This window comes from Poecilia reticulata, linkage group LG2 (assembly GCF_000633615.1).
Source record: "Poecilia reticulata strain Guanapo linkage group LG2, Guppy_female_1.0+MT, whole genome shotgun sequence".
Classification (NCBI taxonomy): domain Eukaryota; kingdom Metazoa; phylum Chordata; class Actinopteri; order Cyprinodontiformes; family Poeciliidae; genus Poecilia; species Poecilia reticulata.
The window spans coordinates 39895172-39919110 of record NC_024332.1 but is presented as its reverse complement, the minus strand read 5'-3'; the positions used below and the strand labels follow the sequence as shown (position 1 = coordinate 39919110).

At 37.1% G+C, this 23939-nt stretch overlaps 1 protein-coding gene across 1 annotated transcript in view; it reads right to left on the bottom strand.

The window, feature by feature from the left end:
• ramp1 (receptor activity modifying protein 1) overlaps nucleotides 1-21752 on the bottom strand; it is a 61244-nt gene extending 39492 nt beyond the window's left edge. Inside the window, exons 1-2 of the mRNA XM_008402391.2 lie at nucleotides 21721-21752; nucleotides 20917-20975 (exon numbers count right to left, since the gene is read on the bottom strand). Of these exons, the coding sequence (XP_008400613.1) occupies nucleotides 20917-20974 (58 nt within the window). The 5' untranslated portion in view covers nucleotide 20975; nucleotides 21721-21752. The remainder of the gene's footprint in view (nucleotides 1-20916; nucleotides 20976-21720) is intronic.
• Nucleotides 21753-23939: the final 2187 nt, after the last annotated feature.

The window sequence follows — 23939 nt, the reverse complement described above, 5'->3', positions numbered from 1 at the left end:
AATCAATATTAAGAAATTATTTACTTGAAACAAGCTTCTTTTTTTTTTTTAAAGTTACTTATAAGTTACTGTTATCTTACATAAAGTGCATTTAGATATTTGAACTGGAAACCAGACCAAAAATAGTTGGAAAGATTTGAGTTTTTGCAGTGAACCAAGAAACTTCACTGAATTAAGGCCAATGTTTGGTTATATATCTGATGTTATTATTATAAACATATCACTGCTATCTTTTTATAAGGACAGGAAGCTGCTGCCAAACAGGATATTATTCACCAAAAGGATCATGCAAATTACAAGCAGAAGGCTGGTCTCTAAATATGAAGATGTATCATTCAGTCTGGCCATTTTCATAAAACATATTTATGTGGGGAATATGTTTTAGATGGGCTAAAAGAAACTCCAAGAGGCTGCGAGTGTTTACCACAGCTACAATAACAAAGCAGGAGGGGGGTGGGGGGCATGTGGTTTATGAGAACAATTACACAACACATAACCACGACTTCAGAGAGAGTGGAAAGGTCCTGAGCTGCATAAACACAGAAACCATCCTTTGTTTTATTGTCCTGTGACGGAGCGAGTGCATCCATGCAGGCGGCAGAGCCCCACATCGAGTGGTGTCAGAGGTTTAAAGAGAGGTGAGCAGAGGGCTGCTAGAGCCAATGAGGTGGAGAGAGGGGCTGCAGGCTGTCTGGGTTATTTAGAGACACAGGAGGAGAGGGGAATTCAGCTTTGTGCTCCACTGTCAGATTGTGTACATAATGTAGAAAAGTCACTCATTTGGGTCATTTTTAGAAATTTGTTGGCTACACAAACAACAAATGGCTCTCAGGGTTTGTTTGTGCATATTATCCTCTGGATAATATGGAAAGGTTCAAGTTTGGTTAGGAATGCGCTGCTATTTTTAGGCACAAAGTAGCAGGTCAGCAATTACTAGAAGGGTTTGATTGCCGTAATATGAATTATTACTGAGAATGGGATACTTTTGGACATTGTTTTTTTTATGCAGATGTAAATAAAAAGAGATAAACATACATTTTCATGGGTCATTGTATTTTGAGAAATGTCTACCACATGTTGTTGAATGAAAACAATCGCCGTGGTGACCAAACTTTCTGMCACCAGAATCAAAATCATTGTGAAATGCAAATGCAATGCAAACACAAAAATGTTTTTGTTATAACTTTTTTCATTKTATTTATCAACTCAGGAATAAACTAAACATGCAAAATTTTATGGAACAAACTGAATAGTCAGATATATGTAGAAAAATGATCAATAAATCATTTTACATAACAAAAGCAGTTGCCTAATTTTTAGGATTTCTTTTTTTTTTAGCCCAAGCAGCTTCTGAGTAAAAGTCTCTGGATGTTTGTAGTTAAAGACCTAGAAATGAGTATTTTTTTTTTATTATTTTAAGATGTTCTTTGTCTGTTAAAATGTGGGTGTAAAGATAAGAACAGACCAGGTTTACTCCATTCTAAAATTGGAGTCGAGAGCCACAGAAAATCATTCAGCGGGCTGCAAATGGTCCCTACACCACTGTTTGGACAGCCCTGTATAGYGTTTTGTTATAACACACAGGAAATAAAAATCCCAACAATATGCAAACATTAACTGCAGAAGTACAGTAGARCTGTTAAATGGTGTTAAATCATCTGAGAAATGTTAAAATGCTTARTAAATTATCAAAGTGAGCACCTCTCAGATTCCAGATTGGACTTCCTGACCTGATTACGTAAACCAGACCATGCAGTGAGGTGATATGTGCCTGGCAACATCAGCTTTAGTTTATGTTTCCATACTGATAAACACCTGGAGGACACACAGCATGCRTGATCACGCCCACTGATGTGCTGTCAGTGTTTGCGGTTTTAGAAAATATCACCTCAAAACTACAGCCGCAAAGACTGGAAACATTCACAAAAAATAAGCTTAAAGGCAGTAAATATATTCCTGTCTGTTTACACCGATGGGAAGATCACTTTTGGCTGTGCGTGCTAGAAACCTCGGAGCGGTAAATTTAGTACTACAGCGCCAAACTCGCTGATGGACAACAGCCAGCTCATGGGCTGTTTTGGAGGTTGTTTGGGTGGGAGTGAGGTTCGGGGGGCCGAGGAGGGGGCTGATGACTGTGTTGCCCCGCGCTCGCAGTTGCCAACACCAAAAAATAAATAAATCACTCATCCACTCATGCTTTCACACATTTATTAAAAAGGTTGAGTGAAATCATAGAGCTGCTGCAGCTTCTGTTTTTAATTTGTTCTTACCAGTCTGCTCTGCTTTTTGTTCAACTTTAAAACAGATTCAAGCAACATAATAAATGTCAAGTCTGCACTTTAACCCTTTCTATTTTGAATATTAAGGTATGAATAGAAAAAGACAGCCCAGTTCTTAAAGGGTGCTTATTGATTATCCATGTAGCTCTACAGGGTGCTTACAAGTAGGGATGGACATTTATTGTATCGTTTATCACTTATTGTGATAAGAATTTTGATTCATTATTGCCTTGATAAACACAGCATTATTGTAGATGCTATTTTTACTATTTCCTTCTGTGTTTCGCAAAATCATCAATCAATATCATTACATTTAAAAATGTGATTACATGCAGTAACTGTGTGTAGTTTGGTGAAATAAATCAAGCTTCTTAACATAAGTGGCATCCTGAGGAAGGCAATTTGAAATGGGAAMGTTTTTCAAAAGCAGCATTTGTGTTTGTGGTGCTAAGATTGTTGTGTCTTTCATTCACAGCCATACAGTTAAAAACAAAGTAATAAATTGTGTTTTTATCATCATTTATCACACGTCATCTATCATTATCACAACAGTACCACAAAACATCATTATAAAATTCAAAATCCATATTGCTCACACCTACTTACAAGGTGTTGAAAGCATTTCAGGTTATATTTGCTCTTTTCAATTCTGTTCACTTATATAGCAGGAATTCACRAAATCAATGTTATCTCAAAATAATTTACTAGACAAAAATATTCCATTCATATCATTTATGTAAAACTCAATTCAGTCCAAATTTACACAAAATAATTCTGACTTTAATCTGAGAATTATAACGTTTTTTCTCAGCTTTCTAATCTTGTATCAAAATCCAAATAAACAACTAAACATTCTTAGGTTGTTAGCATATTTAAAGAATCACTTATCTGTTTCTCCATTAAAGGATTTGTAAAAAAAAAAAAAAAAAAGCACTTTATTCACAGTGAAAGCCTGTCCCAAATGTATTTGGTAGATTCGAGTTTTGAGACTAGATTCATCTAATGTTGCATAAACAATKTAAACAATTCTGATTCTGAGATTAAATTCAAAATTCTGAGGATTTTTTTTCTTTTCTTTTCTGTGGCCCTAATCCGTTTCCCTACAATACAATCCAGATGGTCATAAAATTTTAGAGCATTCTCAATCTGAGCGACAGGACATTATTTTCTTTCCTTTAATTTGCGCTTTTAAAAGCTGCTAATGTTTCAGATTACTGGAGTGCAACGTTCACTGCTGTCAACTACGGCTGCCTCCAGAGGGTATAGCGTCTACAAAGTGTAGATTATGTTGAAAGCAGATAGATGCGGTAATATCTCCTCTGAGTTTTCTTCTCCAGTTCTCCCTTAAAACCAAACAAAGGCATAAATCCTCTGCCTTCGGTTGTGTTGTAAACGTATCTGGATGAGAGTTGGAGAGAGAGAGAGGACAAGCAAGCAATTAAAAGACACATTCCAGCTGAGAGAGTGATCTCAGTTTCAACCTGAGACGATCTGGTGTTTAAACTTTTAAACCCAAGTTTACCCTTAGATTTATGAATGAACTGGATTCCTAKCTAATTCTAATCATAAACAAAGGAGGTTGAGACGTATTGTATTGCAAACATCTTCAATATTTTGCATGACTCAAAAGGGATCAGCAGTAAAAATAAATGTAAAACTGTGTTTTCTGGTTAGCTTCAGGTCAAAACTGTTCAAGTTGGGGGGAAAACAGTAAAATATGCTATTTATATGTGCAATATTTTCTGCATATGCTTAATCTGTCGCATCCTGAGTCGGCATGGTTCATTTACAGTGAGAAGAGGTTTGAAATGCCAGCTGGCCTTGTAACGAGGACTCACACACACTCACTGTGTTTTTTATCTTTTTTTATTTATTTATTTTATTTATTTTTTAAAATCTCTTTCTCTTTCTTACTGTTCATTCAATGTCACATGCTGTTTTTATTTTTTCTTTAATTATGTAAAGCACCTTGAAATGCCCTGCTGCTGAAATGTGCTATACAAATAAAATTTGATTGATTGATTGATTGATTGATTGACTCGCTGCTGCAACAATGTTTCTAAGCTATTTATTGCTGACGCTGAGGCAAAAATATGTAAATAAAACAGCCTCACTGCACTGAGCTCCTGTACAGAAATTGAGTTTTCAACAAATAGACTCAAACTAAAAAAAACATTATATAAAAACTCAACCTTAAAAATKATGTACTTTTACTGAAGTTGTCAGTTTCAGAGTTTTAGTTGCCATTAGCAATAATGTTTAATGAAATTTGGTACAGGTCTACAATCAGTAAATCAAYCAACAGTCAACAAATGTRGAAAATGTAAATAAAATTTGGAGAGCAATCTCAAAAATCATGAATATTTWAAACACAGAAACAGTTTGTTAAATAGTTATAATTATTTGTCCCCGTCAGTGGACAGTCTGCAGCTTTCTTTATGAGGTMATCTGCACAGCATCACYTTCTTCTGAGATAAATTAATTCTTGAAAAGGAGAAAATAGAGACACAATTTTGTGTTTTGTGCAAACGTCTAAAATGGTGGGAGTTGATTTCTATAACCAAGGAGGAACTCAAGAGCAACACAAAGGAGCAATTTACAAAAGTCATTTCTGAATGTTTAATCAATATTTYCTATTGAGTATCAAGGATTTGTAAGAGTCTTTGAAGACTCTTACATAAAGAAGAAATATTTCCAATTTAGCTAATCATTAATAAAAAAATAAAATAAAAACATKTGTTTGGCTTTCTTTGATGAACTTAGTTTTTATATCGAACTTTTGGAAGATTTTCTCAACCTCCTTTTCGCACACTATGTTGCTTGACTCAAAAATAAAGACCATTCAAAGCAAATGACCTTGTAACAAAGGGATTTTGATCCTGGRAAAATTGGCTTTTCAGGTGCTTTCATAAAGGTTTAAACTGCAAGAAAGCTACAGATTTGAGTAAAGCAATCAGTCTTTTATCACCCGATAGTCAGTTGATACTTAACAATAGAGAAAATAAATGAAATAAAAGAAACTGCTGTAMTGCTGTGACATTATAGCAATACTAAGTCATCTATTTCTTCACATTTAGACCAAGGATTTTAGATATGTCACCATATTTGGCCAGACAGGAAACAGAATAACAATTAGGTATATTTGGTGTTCAATCGATTAAAATTCTAAGCATTTTCAGAGCCTCTCAGGTATCCGTACAGTTCAGCTATTTGTTTTGTGGCTGTTGCCTCTTCTGTTCCAACAAAATGAGTCTTTTGCCTTTGTTTTGATGAAGATTACACTATTCTTCATCACCAACATGCTATGKTGAGGTAAACACACTTAGGGTTAATCTGCAAAGTGTAAATCACCTACAGGAAGCTGCTGTCATGCATTAACAACCAGTAACTCAATCCTTCTTACCAAGGCAGTTCTTACAAACTGTGACTAAATTGGAAACTTCTWATGTCATCCTCATACTGACTCAGGTTTTGTCTCTCCACTCYGGACTCTGGACATTAATCTTCATCCTTTTTCTGTCCTTTTTCTCACCCAGTCTCACAACTTTAAAACATTCATCCCATGGTCAGATTACGTTTGTAATCTGMYCMATCAGGCACGACAGGCCGAGTGAATGCTTGTTAATTTTTCACGGGTTCTGGTTCACTGGCTTTGACTGAAAGGACATAGTTGTAGAGATCGAGAGATAAATATGATCCTGTTAAGCCTCTGGAGAGGAACTTTTCTCTGGTTACCAGGAAATATGAATCCGACAGGAAGATAATCTAATTATATAAGCATTTAATGTTTTTTTTTTTTACATTTTTAAAATGTAATGAATTAAAAGTGTGAATTAATTGTAATGCAAGTGAAACAACATTCTGATTAAACATTTTTTTTGGGTAGTGAGTAAAAACAGAAGTAAAAAATGTAAAGCCTGTGCTTTTTTAGGCTGAGTAGAGTTTCGTGCAACCTCAGAACAAACACTGACAGATGAAGTAAACCTCTCTAGATTATATGCCTGGGGCTTCAACAGAACACATTACTGAAATCATATACACTTCGTGTCATAAAACAGGAATCTGTGATCTTCTTTGGCTTCAGATGGCTTTATATAAGAAAAAAGTGTTGTAAAGTTTATTGCTCTCACTAAAGATAAGGAAGGATCATTTCTGAACCTGTTATTCCTTTAATCATCTTTTGGTGTGGACATAGTGACAATGTTCATCTTTAATTTTAACAAAAACACAGAGAAGAGCCACAATCTATTTTATGTGTTTGTTAAAATAGAACTTCTATAGTTTAAACCAGATGTAACATAAAGTGAAATTTGATTTTACAGCTAATTTAGAGGACATAAGGACACAATCCATTGCCTTCAAGAAGCTTTGAGCTTTTCTATATTATATTTCACACATTTTCTACTCACAAAAAAAATATTCAAAACTTTGTATTATTGTCCTACTACATTACAAATGCACACTACTCTGTGAATTGAGTGTTGGTCCATCTCAGAGAAAACAATAACACTTTTAAAATGTAAAACAATGTCAGCAGGTTAAATACTTTCACAATGTTTAAACACAACAAAGGTATAAAAATGGAATTAAATTTAGTCAAAGATGAAAAAGTAATGTAGTGTAACCTAAAATAGTTGTTGCATCACCCTGTAGGTTTATGTCTACATGTATCTTAGTACATGTATTATTTAATGCAAGCACTTTACAGTAAAACATAAAACTTTGAGCAATTCCTCACTTCAGAACACTTGGCAGACAACTGTGTCAAATCCATGCTGACAAATAATTCAAACCTCTGTTCTTTTGTAATATTTGGCTTATCAAATCAGTCCATCATCGTCAGCCACTGAAAATGAGTTTGGGAGTTTAGAGTTGAGGCAAATGTGCTTCACTAATGTTTTTATACACATATATGTTACCAATCCATGATTGTGGTTAAAGTTAAGAGAAAATAATAATAAGTCAAAATGGAGGGTCCAGCGTTGCCTTCATACCATCTGGACAATTGTTAATGGCTGCCATTGCAGACAAGACATTAACACACACAAACCCAGCAGACACACACATATAAGCACACGCATTCATTCACAGACACACAGATTCAAATATGCTTCATTAACCAGGCAGCAGTGCCTGGGTGCTCCTCATTAGTTGCTGAGGCGTAACGGTGAAAACTGGGTTATTGCTTGGCAAATGCACACATGTACATGTGTACAGCAAACATAAACCCAAACACAGAAATACATGAAAAACACAAGCTAGCCTCAAAACAGACAAAAAAGCATTTAATGTTAGCGTTCAAATGTCCAGATCAAATGTTTTCTCATTTTTCCCCACATGCTGTGGGTGGGTTTCTTTTACCCACTCCCTCTTGATTTATGTCAAAGCAATCCCTCTGAGTCCTCATCTGTTTTGTTCACTATTTCCCTCTGTCTTTTGCACAAAATTAGACTGCACACAGATTTAATTATGTGGGCCTGCCTCATGTTGTGAACGTCCTCCTCTAAGATTGGCAGTTCTCAAGAATGAGAAGAGGCACTAAGAATTGACCGAGGTCCTTTAAACATTTTCTCATATTCCTGAGATTATATAAATAAAAAACAACTTAAAGACAACATTGTGTTTTATATTCTGATGTTAGTTTTTGTTATTGTTGTCCACTTGTCTTGTCCACCTCGATGTATGCTCCTACCGTTTGTTATTGTGCATCTCACGCTCCAGTCAGTCACCTTTTCTCTACTATCACTACTACGATCTCTGTTTTCCCTACTATCTTCCTCCAACACCACATCGGTGATCTTTACCATCCCAAGTTCATTGTCAAAATCACATAGCTAATTTAGCATTAAAACAATATTAATTCAAGTATCTTGCATTTGGTCTTATTCAGTTACTCAAAATGTTTAGTCTTCATTCTTTAAAACTTTCATGCATGGCTCAACTATAAATCTGGGAACTTCCCCTTTTTTCCAGGAAGCTTGTTCCTATTTCGTGGCTTAGCTTTCTCTGCCTAACTATGATTTTTTTTTATGATTAAATACAAAAAAGAAATTGAATTAAAGCAAAGGTTGCATTAGACAAAACATAAAAGCACAACCTCATTGATCCTATTGAAGTTTGATTCTGCTGCCGGGTCCAGATATTTCTTTGTGTGATTAATTCTACAGGTAACTTCATGTACTGAAAAGTTGATTTGGAGTTTAGCTACTTTTTAAACACAGCTTAAGTCAGGTTTAACACACAAAAAAAACTTTTTGACATAAGTTTTGATTGGTTTGAACCTTTATTTCCCCCTAATAAATTAAGTCATTATTAAAAAACTATGTTTTTAAATTTAATTTGGTTTTCCTTGTCTAATATTAAGGTTTGTCGAATGATTTTAGGCAAACCTGGCTCAGTATGAATAGTAGCTATTTTGCAATCCAAAACTTGTGAGTTTGACTCCAGGTGCCTCATGTCAATGTGCTAATGGGCAAGGCACTCCGAGCTGCGTACTAATCTGAATGTGAATCTTGCTCTAGTGGGAAGCACTCTGAGTTAGGGGTGCACCGATTGCAGTTTTTTTGGCCGATCCCCAATTACCGATCTTTAAAAAACCTGACCTGCCGATTCCGATTTTGGCCGATACCCATTTTTTTTGTCTGAAATGTTGCTAAATACAACAAGAAAGTTGCTGAGTCGGTAACAATAGGGTGTATATTATTAACTGGAAACGTGCAGACATGACCTGGTGGTTCAGTATGTCACTCAAACCTTTCTCACAGGAGAGTAGAAGAGGACAGTGGTTTATTTTTAGACCTTTGTTGATGCAGATAAGATCAGTAAATAAGATCGGCTTCACATGTCACAGATCTCCCAAAATTAAGGAAATTGGCACCGATAAATCAGTGCACCCCTACTGTGAGTGGTCAGTTTGACTACAAAAAATCACTCAACTTATCTGAAACATCTAAGTGAGACTGAAGAAAAGCAACATATAACAGGCGGAAAATATTTCTTTACAGTATTGTGAATAATACACATTAACAGCAAGACCAAGCAACAAATAAAAAGAGAAGGTTGCTGGGGGAAAAAAAATCATCTTCAATATGGAAACATTAAGTGGTGCTAATTTAATTAGAGCAACTCATCAGAGAGGGGTTGAGGTAGAGAATAAGTGCTATTATTAATCTTTTTCTTCCCCTATAAGGAAAACACTAAAGCAGATCCTCAGCTCAGTCAAGCAGACACAGTATGAGGCGCCTCAGCTACCTGGGGTCAAAACGAGATAGGAAGCCGGGCGGTCACAGACAGATGAGCTGTTAAATGAGGTGATCACTGTGGAGCAATGGGCAATTTGTCCCCATATACCAGTGGCCACAGGGCGGAGATTAACCCCCTCTCAAATTATCTAAAGTAATGCTGAGTGTTATCGAAGCTACAGCTCAGATCTGTCTTAACGGTAAACTTGATCTGCAAAACACCTTTTAAATCATTTTGGTCATAATTTTAAGGCATTTAAGGTAAATTGGAGGCGATTACATTTCTAATGACAGTATACAAAACAGTCGCTGTAACGTGCTTCAGTTTGGGATTTTCTGCTCTGCCTCATGCTATTTGACACCAAATCCCTTCCAGTAAATTGGCAAGTTACACATCACAAGCAGCGAGAAAAGGAGGAATCAAAGAGGCGCTGATAGCTGGCAGTTCATTGAAGCTCTGGTGTGTAATTCAAACTGTGGTATCATTTTCCTTTTAATCTTTACAGAAGCTCCCAAAACTTTCTACACGGGTTCTTTATGATGTGGCTTATGAAGGAAGATTTCCACGAATAAATTAGCCCTGAACATCTAACCTGTAATGGCGTTGACTCTACCACCGCATGGCCTTCTGCGTCCAGGAAATATGAAGACACTTTTGCAAACAGAAGAGAGAAATAAAAGGTCAGTAGTTCACATCCCTGACCTCAATCTGATCCGTGTCGCAGAGTGAATCCTGCTGGGATTCCTCAACCTAAAATACAATGAATTATTTAAAGCCCATTAAGCTGCAGGAATGTTGACTAGGCTTTTTATCGCTGCAGAAGCAAATTGGGGGAAAGAGGAGACATCACTCCAACCTGATGAACAAATAACAAGTCAGTGTCTATTCCTGTGGTCTTCACACAAAGCAGAAGATTCAAATTGTAACTCCGTTATGTCAGTGGACACCTACTATTTACTGAGGTAGTAAATCAGAGCTGCAATTAATTACCATAGCAAAAATTCACAAATACTTCAGATCCTCTAAAAACACAAATATCTGCCGGTGTTCAAAGTTTAAATACCAAATATATCTTAATATGCATCAAAACGCTCAGTTTAAACTATCTTGGCATTACAACAGAAACTAACATCTACAGTCATGTTAGCTACAAGGAAAATGAATGGGGCTCCTGGATTGGGTGCTTTGCAAATGCCAGGCAACAACATATCAAATAGAGTTGCACCAGAGGGGTATTTCAGCTCCACAAACTGTACAATGTTTTCAAATATTTTATATATTTGCAAAAAAAAATCCACAAATATGCAGATTTTTTTGTAAATAATTTGAAGGTACTTTCCATAAAAAAATAAGTCCGCTGTATATCATTTATTACCAAGCCTTCTCAATTCAACGTCACATCATCCCTGCAAATTTAACTTGCACATCATTTTTTTAGTTATGTAATACATAGACAAACAATGTATGTTTCATTTTAAACTTCATTTGTTACTTGACATTATCAATCAATCAATTTGCTACATTTGTACCAGCAGGATGAGTGACGTTTCAGTGATGCGCTAAGTTAACTTAGTGCTTCCTTCACCGAAAATCTTGACTTCAATCAAAACCCTTTTTCACACTTAAATTAAATTTGAAACTGAGCCACTTGCGCAGACTGATTTCTAAATACATTCCTATGCATCCTAGCCAAAACATGACTCACACTAACCACTAATAACACTGCTATAAACTTTATTTGTAAGTTCATACAGGAGTTAATCAGTAACTCAATTGCAAAATGGCAGTTTCAGAGTTCAGAGTTTTAAATCTACTGGAAGGACCCGTTTAGGAGTAAAAACAGGTGGCCTGATTAAAAATGGTAGACAGGTGATTAGCTAGCTATTGGTAACAGCGTCTAGTCAGGTCATCAATAGGCAGGGGCCACAGGAAACAAGTGAGGAACAAAACCATTATTAAGCAAGAGTATTATAAATAAAACAAAAATAGTAAACTGGCCATCCAACAAACATTTGCGCAGCAATCAGACACATTAACTCAGAAACGTGTGTTAATCAAGCATTAATGGCCAAGGTTGGCATGATGTTGTCAAAAATATCAGATACAATTAAACCAAATTGAAGTAATCTTTTAATCTTAATAACAGGTTTCTTCTGACAGAAAGTACTACTACCATATTTGGAGTGGCCCAGCCAGGGTCCCAACTAATGGAGGGAGCTGAAGATTAGGGTTGTGGCACTGAGGCCTTCCAACCTCAAAGACCTGGAGCTTATCGTCACAGATAAAATGTTATATACCAGTGGAACTGGGCAAAAATTAAGAAGATGGTCAGCAATTAATTATAAGAAGGACTTGATCGTTGTAATGCCAATAAAGATCATCCAACAGATTACTGAAATATATGACATTTTTTAAATAAAAGGTTAATAAGAAGTTTTTTTTAATTGAAACTTATTTACTTTGTTTTATCCCTTAAGAAATGTTAATCTCTTTAAAAATAAAAAACAAGCTTCTTTTTTGTATAAAAATCATTTAAAATTTCAATTTGTATGAATTAACAGTGCAGTGGGTAAATTGAATATTTAAAAGGCTATTATAACAACGTCGACATTAGTTTTCTAATGCAGCAAAAGATCTACAACTGATTATAACATCCCAAAATGGGATATTAGCTCCTTTTTGGTGACTTGACACAAAATATTCCTATTTTTTTCCACTATGGAAGCTGCAGCCTATCTTTAGATTTAATAATCCCATCCAAAAGTTATGAAGGGGGAACAACTCTTTCATTTGTTAATACACATCCACTGTTCTATATGTAGTTACATGCTGTAGTGTAGAAACACAAACTGTAAAAGCTATTCTAGCTACAAAGTTGCTTAAAACTCACATCATGTCTCTGAAAGCCTAAGAAGGGAAACACAAAGAGGCACTCAGGAAGCGTGTACACAGAAAGTTTTTAAATATTCTAAAGCAGTAAGAAAAGCAGCTGCACTAAAGCAGGGTGAGTCCGTTTTTCTGAGCTTTCTTTTCCTCCTTTTAATCCCCGCTCACTATCTTTCTAATTAGCCAAAGTCCTGTAGGCGGATCTGTCGCGCAGGATGCACACAAACACACACGGCTCCAACTCCACACACAGCAGGGCACAGTTATATATCAGCACTATTAAAACTTACACTATCCAGTCCCACCTTCCTCATTTATCGCTCTCTCTGTCTTCTTAAAGCCTCTGAGCTGCCACTGGCCCTCCACCCCCACTGATTTGTGACGCTTCTTTTAAACGCCCTCTTGAGTCTTTTCACACTGGAACTGGGTTCAAGTATGAGAGACTAAACAAAAGCATACTATTTTTAAAAAATAATCCACTTCTTATGGAGAGTTTAGGGCTTAACCTGGACCTATAAGACAAACCCTCAAAGAAAAATTAACCCAACAGTGTCTGGAGGCAGAATCAACTGAGTATCTTAGTTTCTCTGACTCTACACCTCTTTTGTGTTCTCATGACTACTGTAAAGAAAATATTTTTAAGCTGTGGATGTAGAATCAACTAACCACAACAATTTTGCAGTAACATTTGTGTTGTAGCAAAAGCAGTAAGTAAATGGCATAAAATGCCAGCCTGTTTTTGTTTTCTTTGTATTTATTATCGTAAAATACAAAAGAAATTTGACTCTTTCTACAACCAGAGGGGGATGAGAGCAGCTGCACTGAGTCAGAATGGGAAAGAAAGATTTTAAACTTTACCAAACAAATTTTACAAATAAGCAATGCCTGTTTATGCAAGATTTGAGCTGTTTCTATGGTTATTAATAGCATAGCAGATAAAGCTTTTTTCAACAACACTCCCCTAATAGTTTCCTGACCGTCTGGAGATGAAGGTTCAATGTTTTCTGTGCAGTTTATTAGGGCTCCCAAGACGTAAAAAAAAATAAATAAAAATAAATAAATTAATTAATAATAATAATAATAATAATAATAATAATAATAATAATAATAATAATAATAATAATAATAATAATAAGAGTCACACATCACCAAAATGGCCTTCCACAATATGTGGGTCTTATAGTAAAGAAATGTAAAAAGCTCCAAAATAATTCTGTCTTTTGTTTCAGCACCATACTCTTCTACTTTTAAATTAAATTTTATTATCATTACATTTATTAGATGTGGACGGGAAACAGCTACAACTAAATATAACTAGAGAGCATATTTGTAAAGTGATATTACATTCAGTTAGCAATCCATAACTTCCTGTTTGTCACAGAACTCTGTATCTTAGCAACTCTTTAAAATGGGAAGAACAAGAAAAACATTGAAGGTATTTTGTTAATCTTTATAAGTCAATATAAACTGAAATTATATGTCTGGATTCCAGAAGATTCGATTGATTACAGATAAAACCTACAGATCACAAATTAAAATAAGATTGTTTATGTATTCATGCAGCTTATAAATCATTCATAGTGTTGAACTTACACAATTCAAACTGCTGTGTTTTAATTGCTTGCAGTCATTAAGCCCACATTGTCAGAGTTTCCTGATGTTTTCCTGTGAGTCATTCCACAAAGTGTTTCCTATCTGCCGTTTGACTATACCAGCAGCAAAGTTGCTTGCTGTTTGTGGAATATGTTGAATGAATTTAAATTGAATCCCAGGCTGTCACTTGAAAGAACACCACCTCAGAGAAAGAGGATTAAAGCGACTCTTTTTCTGTGCGCTGAATAGAGTAACCGAGTCCTTTTCCCCTTTATCTAAAAAAAAATAAATTACAGCTAAAACGGGGGAATAATTTATTTAATAATGACCTGTTGTAGCCTTTGATTAGCTTACTACAGTATTAAATCAAGCTTTAGCAATACCCACAAAGCCTAACAGATTAAAAACTGTGTGCCACACAGAATCAAAGATGTGAATTGAGATTCTACTGTGTTTTTTTTCAGGATTTTACAAAGTTCTTTTTTGGGTTTACAATTTTAGACTGGAGCACAGTCGAACGACGACGAGGCAACCTGGTGGCAACGATAAGTCATAACTGTTTCTGTAAATCCACAACACTCATTCTGTGCTTTTGTTAGAGGAAACAAAGATCAGAGGAAGCTCTTCTGAACACCCCAGCTAGAGCATCAAAGTGTGAACATGCAGCGTAACCACAGATATTAAGAGCCACTGAGGGAAGTCCAAAGAGCCGCTTGCAGGTTGCAAACGCCTGTCCTGATGTGGCAGCATCATCTGCATCAGGATTACTCCGGCGGTTTGCTAATGGAGCTAAGAGTAACCGGTAGTAAAGGGAAATCAGAAGTTTAACGAAACTACAGAAGATGGAGGGGAAAAAAATAACGCCACTTGGCTCCACTACACAGCAAGTGCCATTTAAACAGACTTTATAAGAAATGTAGAATTTTTTAAATATGACTGCACAGACATTTTCAAAAACTAAATGTTGTTTTGGCATTTAGACAACACTGTATATGAATGTATTTAAATGCTGTTGGGAAATCCCCCCAGGTCAGAGTTACTCTGCACAGCAGCATCAGTTTGTTGTTGTTTGTCTTGTGCAGCGTTTTGGACTGAACGCTGCAGGCAGCTGGATTTGGACTTCAGCTGACTTTCCTCTAGTGCTAGTGATGTTTACTTTTAGCTTGATGTTGTTTCAGGTGAAATACAAAGTAAATAAGTTAAAGTGAAAAACAAATAACACATGAACCTGTTTATTAAWGGCTAAGTGCAATTTATATTTCTAGTTCTAGTACTTGAGGTTCTAATTTTTTTTTTGCATGCCAGGTGTGGTGAATCGTTGAGTTTTTGTCACGGACTCTATAAAAGTGTGCAGTTGTTCTAGCTTTTCTATTAAAAGGCATCTTTCCACTTTTTGTTTGAGTCTGACCAACAGATTTGGGGGGAAAACCCTTTCGCTTCCTGACAGGCTGGACATCATATCTCATRAAGTAGCTCTCACTGATCCCAAAGTGGCTCTAAGCTGTTTATTGGTTAAGCTCTCGGCCAGCGTTTTGACAGCTCTGGTTTGCCAAGGAGTAAATCCTGAGTGGGGAGAGCGGTTTAGCGGTTCAGAAAAACGAATGCATGCGTCTAGGAAATCACACACTCCATTTCAGTAGTCATTCTGTTTTTCTTGTTGTCCAGGTGTTGTCCACTGGTTTGTTTTGTTGGTGCGTGCTCACATCTGTGCATTTTTTCCTGTGGACATGGCCACACCGTCCTGAATTGAATGGAGTGTCAGTTATTATGAAGATGTTTTTTATCTCAAAGATAGAATCAAGTTGTTTTCATCCATCCAGTAATGAGTTAGAAAAGCTTCTTAAAAATGTCCGTCTTCTTCTGTATATGAAAAAATACGATTCTCATATTTCCGATTATGTGGTTTTTGCTGCTGATTTGGGACCGGGTCGTAGAAGCAACAATCTGGACAAACATCCCCAGAACTCCTTGTTCCCATCTGTCTCTTTCAGCTCTTCCAGGGGAACAAGGGAGTATTTCCAAGACAGCCATGAGAAATATACAGGTCCTTCTCAAAARATTTGCATATTGTGATAAAGTTAATTTTCCATAATGTAATGATAAAAATTAAACTGTCATATATTTTAGATTCATTGCACACCAACTGAAATATTTCAGATCTTKTATTGTTTTAATACTGATAATTTTGGCATACAGCTCATGAAAACCCAAAATCCATGTCTCAAAAAATTAGCATATCATGAAAAGGTTCTCTGAACGAGCAGCTAACCTGATCATCTGAATCAACAAAGTAACTCTAAACACCTGCAAAAGATTCCTGAAAAACAGCCTGGTTCATTACTCCAGACTGCAATCATGGCTAAGACTGCTGACCTGACTGCTGTCCAGAAGGCCATCATTGACGCCCTCAAGCAAGAGGGAAAGACACAGAAAGACATTTCTGTACGAATAGGATGTTCCCTGACTGCTGTATCAAGGCACCTCAGTGGGAAGGAAAAAGTGTGGCAGAAAACGCTGCACAACGAGAAGAGGTGACCAGGCCCTGAGGAAGATTGTGGAGAAGGATGGAATCCAGACCTTGGGGGACCTGAGGAAGCAGTGGACTGAGTCTGGAGTAGAAACATCCAGAGCCACCGTGCACAGGCGTGTGGAAGAAATGGGCTACAGGTGCCGCATTTCCCAGGTCAAAGGTCAAGACACTTTTGAATCAGAACCAGCGGCAGAAGCGTCTGACCTGGGCTACAGAGAAGCAGCACTGGACTGTTGCTCAGTGGTCCAAAGTACGTTTTTTGGATGAAAGCAAATTTTGCATGTCTTTCGGAAATCAAGGTGCCAGAATCTGGAGGAAGACTGGGGAGAAGGAAATGCCAAAAGGCCAGAAGTCCAGTGTCAAGTACCCACAGTCAGTGATGGTCTGGGGAGCCATGTCAGCTGCTGGTGTTGGTCCACTGTGTTTTATCAAGGCCAGGGTCAATGCTGCAGCTATCAGGAGATTTTGGAGCACTTCATGCTTCCATCTGCTGAAAAGCTTTATGGAGATGAAGATTTCATTTTTCAGCACCACCTGGAACCTTCTCACAGTGCCAAAACCACTGGTATTACTGACCATGGTGTTACTCTGCTCAATGGGCCTGCCAACTCTCCTGACCTGAACCCCACAGAGAATCTGTGGGATATTGTGAAGAGAAAGTTGAGAGACGCAAAACCCAAAACTCTGGATGAGCTTAAGGCCATCGAAGCATCCTGGGCTCCATAACACCTCAGCAGCGCCACAGGCTGATTGCCTCCATGCCACACAGCATTGAACGATTCCTGACCAAGTATTGAGTGCATAACTGAACATAGGCTTTTTTGGTATTAAAACACATTTCTTTTATGGGTCGGATGAAATATGCTAATTTTTTGAGACAGGGATTTTGGGTTTTCATGAGCTGTATGCCAAAATTATCAGTATTAAAACAATAAAAGACCTGAAATATTTCAGTTGGTGTGCAATKAATCTTAAATATATGACAGTTTAATTTTTCTCATTACATTATGGAAAATAATTAACTTTATCACAATATGCTAATTTTTTTAGAAGAACCTGTACATTACAGCCAAACGTTAGCAAAGGAATAAAATCAGATCCAATCGTTTAAAACCTCAATATGCCAGAAGCAATCATTTCTCAAAAGGCAAAAGTCCAGAGCCTGTCACAAACTTAACAATGATGTATTGTTAACTATAAGTTGTTTTACTAAATGTTTCAATAAGATACAAGGCTGAAGGTTTGGAAATAAACCTTCAACCGTCACTGACTGCAGTAGGTTTAAACCAAATCAGGCAATTCTCAAGAAGAACTTGGTTTCTGAAGCTCTGCAGAAAAACATTTTATCAAATATATGGAATATATGATATGATATGATAAAACTATTTAAATAATATGGAGGAGTTTCAATGTGTAAACAGAAAGAGGAGAAATTCACAAAGGTGGACACCTGTGGACCTTATTTGCCACTCAGCAGTGCATCAATAATTCATCAACAGATAATAAAATAAAATGGATAGAGATATCTTTCAGACACCTTTAAACCACTGCAATATAGTGACTCATTCAGAAATGCAGCTTCAGTCTTTGAGGGTACAAAGTGGAAGAGCGGTGACTTAACTGGGCTTACAGAAACAAATGTTTCCTTCAGCATGACGTCTTTCTCTGGAGAAATTTGATTCTCTTTTAAACAAAATAATTGCTGCATATCCTCTGTTCTAATATATCTATAATGCATAACATAAAACATTTCTGACACCTAATAGTGGGACATTCTTGCATATAATGTGTCTGAGGGAAGAAAGAAGCAAAAATAATGCCCGAAATCCCCAARTATCTTCAATGCCAAAAATATCTCCATCTAGATTGAAAGAAATGGAAACGCGTCTCTCTGTGTGTTCACGTGGTTTCTGTGTATTTGACCTATCTTCCTTTATTTTCTCACTGCTGCCAGAGTTTCTTCTGTTTTCAGGAGCGTTTCCAGGTTGTGGAGCTTTCCAACATCTCAACCAGATTTACTGATTTCATGAAACCCTCAAAAAACAAAAATAACAGAAAACCAATCCATCCATCCATCCATCCATCCATCCATCCATCCATCCATCCATCCATCCATCCATCCATCCATCCATCCATCCATCCATCCATCCATCCATCNCCATCCATCCATCCATCCATCCATCCATCCATCCATCCATCCATCCATCCATCCATCCATCCATCCATCCATCCATCCATCCATCCATTTTCTAACACTCTTGTCCCTTGTGGGGTCCAGAGGGGTGCTGGTGCCTATCTCCAGTGAACGTTTCGGTGGAACGTTTCGACAGACTGGCGACTGGACAGGTCGCCAGTCTGTCGCAGGGCATGGAAAATCCATGTCAAACTAATTTATAAGACAGGACTGGCTTAACTGGGACCCAAATGTCACAACGTTATTTTAAACAAAAGCTTAAACTGGACTTGTTATCAGCAGATCTGGGAGGTGAGTGTCTGGTTACTTACATGTATCTTCCAGTGTGTTTATTAAAGTATATTTAAAAATAAATATGTGGGAAAAAAAGGAAACAAATCAAGTGTCTCTCACACATTTCGCTGACAGCCTAACAGCCCTTTTTTTTGTTTTGTTCCAGTTTAAACAGAGATTACTGTGTTTAGGCAGTAAACAGGGCGCTGGACGTCTCTACTTATCCTCTGTTCATTTTAATTTCTTCCTATAACAAACCCATAACTTAGGTATTTATTGGAACAAATAAACTGACTAGTTATCTAAATCTATAAAACAAATAAAGTTAAAAGACCTTAATATTCTTCCAAAAGTTGTAAAAGAGGCTATTCCCTTTACTTAAACTGTTATCACATTATTACCTCAAACTTAAGAATATTTGTATTTTATGTAATAGAATAAAAGCAAGCAGCCTAAAATTGTGATGTGGACAGAAAAAAGATGAAAAAAAAAAATAAGGATCTAAAAAGTGTGGTGTGTATTTGTTTCTGAATTTTATCTCACGCTCCAAAAATAAAATCCAGGGCATCTAATCGCCTTCAGGAGGCACATAGAGGGTTTTCACACCTGGTAGCCTGGCAGACTTGGTTCAATTAGGACCAAAGCTGCAGCATTTGTTACATTTTCAGCTGGTGCGGTTTGCTTTCACACTACACTGTATGAAACGAACCAAACCCTTTGAAAAACCTGTTCACCTTCTCACCTGTGGTGGCGCTGCACCAAGAACTACTTAAGGAAACAACATGAAAACCTCTGAGGAAGACATCAGCACTACTTCATTATTCAATAAATATAAACAGAAATGGAGTGGCATCAGATTTTAACATTAAGATTTCTCTTTTGTCTTTGGCAAAACACTACAAACTTTTCCAAGCACAAGACTTGCGTGTTTGTTTTGGTAGGATTTACCCAAAAGTCCTGTATTATAATCAGCTTCCTGCTTTTGGAGAGGTTTCCATATATGCATTCAAACCACACCGGAGTTCATTTCGACCAAACCGAGACCTGGGTTTTTAGACTTCTTTCGTCCGCGTCAGAGTTCATCTACATTTTCCCCAAATGAGCTGGACCTTTAAGGCAAACAAACTGGAGTTTGATTAAAGCGGACTAAACAGGGATGATGTGAATCGACCCTTAAGCAGTGAGCAAACTCTACCTGTGTGTACTCTACATTCAGCTGCAGCTGTTTGTGAAGACGTTTGTTAAAGAAAAGTAGTGAACAAACAGCATCATCAAGATCAAAGCTAAAGCAGTGTTATGTAATAAAGCTAATATTTTCAGCTCTGAACATTTCATAAGTGACTTCTCGATCCATCACCTGGACATGGAAAGAGTATGGCACATATCTAAACATGAGAAGAACAGAGCCTACTGACATGACAACTATTATTCATGCACTCCAGAAATGTGGCCTTCATGAAAGAGTGGCAAGAAGGAAAACCTTTGTTGAAAGAAGATCATAAGCTTCATATAAAGTCTACATTTTACTGAACACCGGTACCAAAGTCAGGTGGGATCAAAGTTAAAACTTCAGGCTAATGTCCAAAATACACCTGGCAAAAGCAGCTGTGGTTTTAGCTCTATAGCTGTGGCTCAAGTGTAAAATTCTGTGAAACTTTACAACAATTAACTACACTGAAGTTTGTGATTGAAACTTTAAACTTTAAAATGTACTTTTGCAAACTTGTTCACTTTTACAGATATGAGAAACAAACTAAATTGACAGCTTTCACTTTTGGAGCCAAACGGAGCAGGTGAGTTTTCAGAAGATGAAAAGCATCAGGTTCGTCCTTAATCAGTAAAATATTAAATCAGTTTTTCCATTTATCCAGATTTAAAACTGTGGGATCTTTAAATGTATTGAAGCAGGTGAGACTCACCTATGATGAACCACAGCAGAGCATGTTTCTGCAGCGCTGAACCGGCGTGCGACTCCATCCTGTCGCTCCCGAAACGATCAAGAKAGACAAGTTTCAGAGGAGGCAGCGAGCGGATCCACCAAAAGCTCAACGGGAAACCGCAAACATCATAAAGTAGCTGCTGGTAAAGAAATCCACCAAATGCGGCAACACGAGCCACCGCTGGAGCACCTTGCGCAAATTGCTCGGGGGAGAGCCCGGACTCGTCCTTGATCCTCCCGCGCTTACACGTCCACTCCCCCCGAGTCCTCCTGTCACCGACCGCGTATCATCCCGGCAGAAAACGTACCGAGTTGTCAAGTTAGAAGCTTTTTTCCCCCCCTTCTCTCTATAAGCCCCGAGGTTAGAGAGAGATCCGGAAAGGGAACTGTGTGGAAACTATGCGGCGTTTGGAAGAGTGCTGTGCGCAACGGGACGCGTCAGTCTGGCACCGGCGGAGCCGAGAGAGAGACCTACCCGGGTGAGCGGCGGGGACTCAGACCTGACCCGACAAATTACAGAGCGCCGGGAAGGAGAGCGAGGGAGGAAGGGAGGGAGGGAGGGAGGGAGGAGGCAATGAACTGATACTAATACCTTGGAACTGGTTATCTGACATAAACGTTGGAGTGCATGAAGCAATCTTAAGGACACAAAGTGACACATCATTTCTAAGATTCAGCTTGTAAAACAGAAACAAGCTCGACTGGCAAAACAAAACAAAAACCAGTGTCATTCCTGTTTTCACTAATCTCCCAAAATTCAAAATGTTGTGTTAAAAAGTCCTACGTTTAAAGTTGATCGATTTTTCGCTTTGCCATGGAGATCTTTGGAGTAACTTTCTTTAGTTGTTTCTTTTCAAACAAATTGTTTATTTATTTAATTCATTCAGCTCTAAAAGAGAAATGTGCATGTCATACAGTTTCTATTCAATTTTTCAATTCAGTACAATTTTATTTATATAATTCACAACACATCCACTTTACAAAAATCATACCATATGCTTTATTAATTATTCAACGTAATTTAATAAGTTTCAAATAAAATCCAGCAGATTGCTCCTTTAAACACACAAGCGCTTATTTCTTTTAATTCTGCTAAGCATGGCTCAAAGCTAATAAAATCCAGCTTCTTAGAAGATCCGTAAAGACGAGGAAAATAGTATTTTTAATGAAAATAAATATATTATGGCCTTCGTGTGGCCTACACAATCACAAGGAAGACTGCTTGCTTGACTGTTGTTTAGCAGTCGGTAACTGACACCTCTTACAAGGAGGACAAACCACAAAGGGTCATTGCTAAAAGAGCTGGTTGCTCACAGAGCTCTCTATCCAAGCATGTTTATGGAAAGATGAGTGGAAGGAAAAAATGTGGTAGGAAAAGATGCAGATGCTGCATCTTTTCCTACCAGGTACATTGCAATGAGGTACATTGCAATGTACCTCATTGCAATGAGGTACATTGCAATGACAGAAACTCCAAAGAGAAACTGGAACATCCATATTTCCTTATTAAAATACAGATAATGCTGTTTGTCAGTTAAACTGAATTCAGGTTTTTCAATAAGGTAAAACACATCTGAGTGTTATAAATCAATAAATGAATTTCACTCTTTGATTTGAGCTACTGAAATAAATTCGTGCTTGAATGATATTCTAATTCACCAAAACTCACCTGGATACTTTGACTGGACCACTATAGTATGTTAACTTGTTTCTTTTTTAGCGAAACCTTCTAAAGATTTTTTATTGTGTTCCTGATCCTTTTCACGTCCAATGGCCTGTTATCACTCACACTTCAGCTTTTAAACTCGTCAGGTCATTAGATTTTTTCATGATTGTGTAGATCATTACATGGCTAAAAAATCTGAACAAAGAACAATTATTTGGTGATATTACCCTTTTTTGAGAAACAAAATTTAACTTTTCATTATTTATAATGTCCCATCATTAAAATTAGTTCATCAAATTAATCACTACGTGTGGAGTGAGTTTACATAATGCACGAGTTCGATTTTTTTTTATTGAATTACAGCAAAAAGTATATATTTTTGTAATATTTTAATTTGTGATGCACGGAGAAAAGTCTGGTGTCGATCAAGCGTTTTGTTCCGCTTTCCTTCAGGACTGAAATATTTATGATAGTTAAACACTGCCACCTTGTGCTCATGTGGGGTAAGCTCCGCTGTATGTGCTTTTTATGTTTGAATTTGTTCCACTATATAGAAGAGCTTTGTTTTTCTCAGTCAACTTCCTTAACTCTGTTTTTGAGCTTTAATAAACAGAAGTATGAAGTCTTTTTAAAATATTTATATTTAATTATGAAGAGGCTATCTGTTGTTCTATTGTTATTTCGCAGAATTTAAAACACATTTTAGACGTTTTAACCTCAGCTGAAAGGACACACCTTTGTGCTGCCTTTTCACAGTGTATAAAAACTGCCTCCCTTTGTCTGCAGCTTGTTTTGAGCCCAATGTCAAAAGACACTTTCATCTGAATCAGTTCAACGATGACTCATCTACAAGGTCTTGTATATTATTCTCTTCCAAACACCTTTGTGTGGTTTCATGTTGTTCCACAATATCAGAGCTGCACAAAAAATCTGCCAGGCAACAATGACTGAGCCTAAGTTGGCTGAGCAGGAGAGAAATTCTGCTTTTTCAGATCTCAGATCAGTCAGGAGGGGGAAAAGTGTGTAGAAAGAGGTTAGATGACAGTGAGGTTCACAGATCTTTCTTCTGAAAATGGCCTTTAATGTTGGCCTTTAGCTTGTCTCCATTGTTTTCTCTGGTATCTCCTATTATCCTCCAAACAATCAAAGCTGTTTAGACTCTCTATGGGGTTACATTCAGGCCAACAAAAGCACGATAATACATTGGTCATTGAAGCAGGTGTTGGTAGTTTTGGTTGTATGGACAGCTGTCAATTCCTTCAGGAAAATGAAATCTGCATGTCCAGACAGTTTGTCAGAATCAAAATCAGCTTCATTCACCAAAATGTGTGCACTAA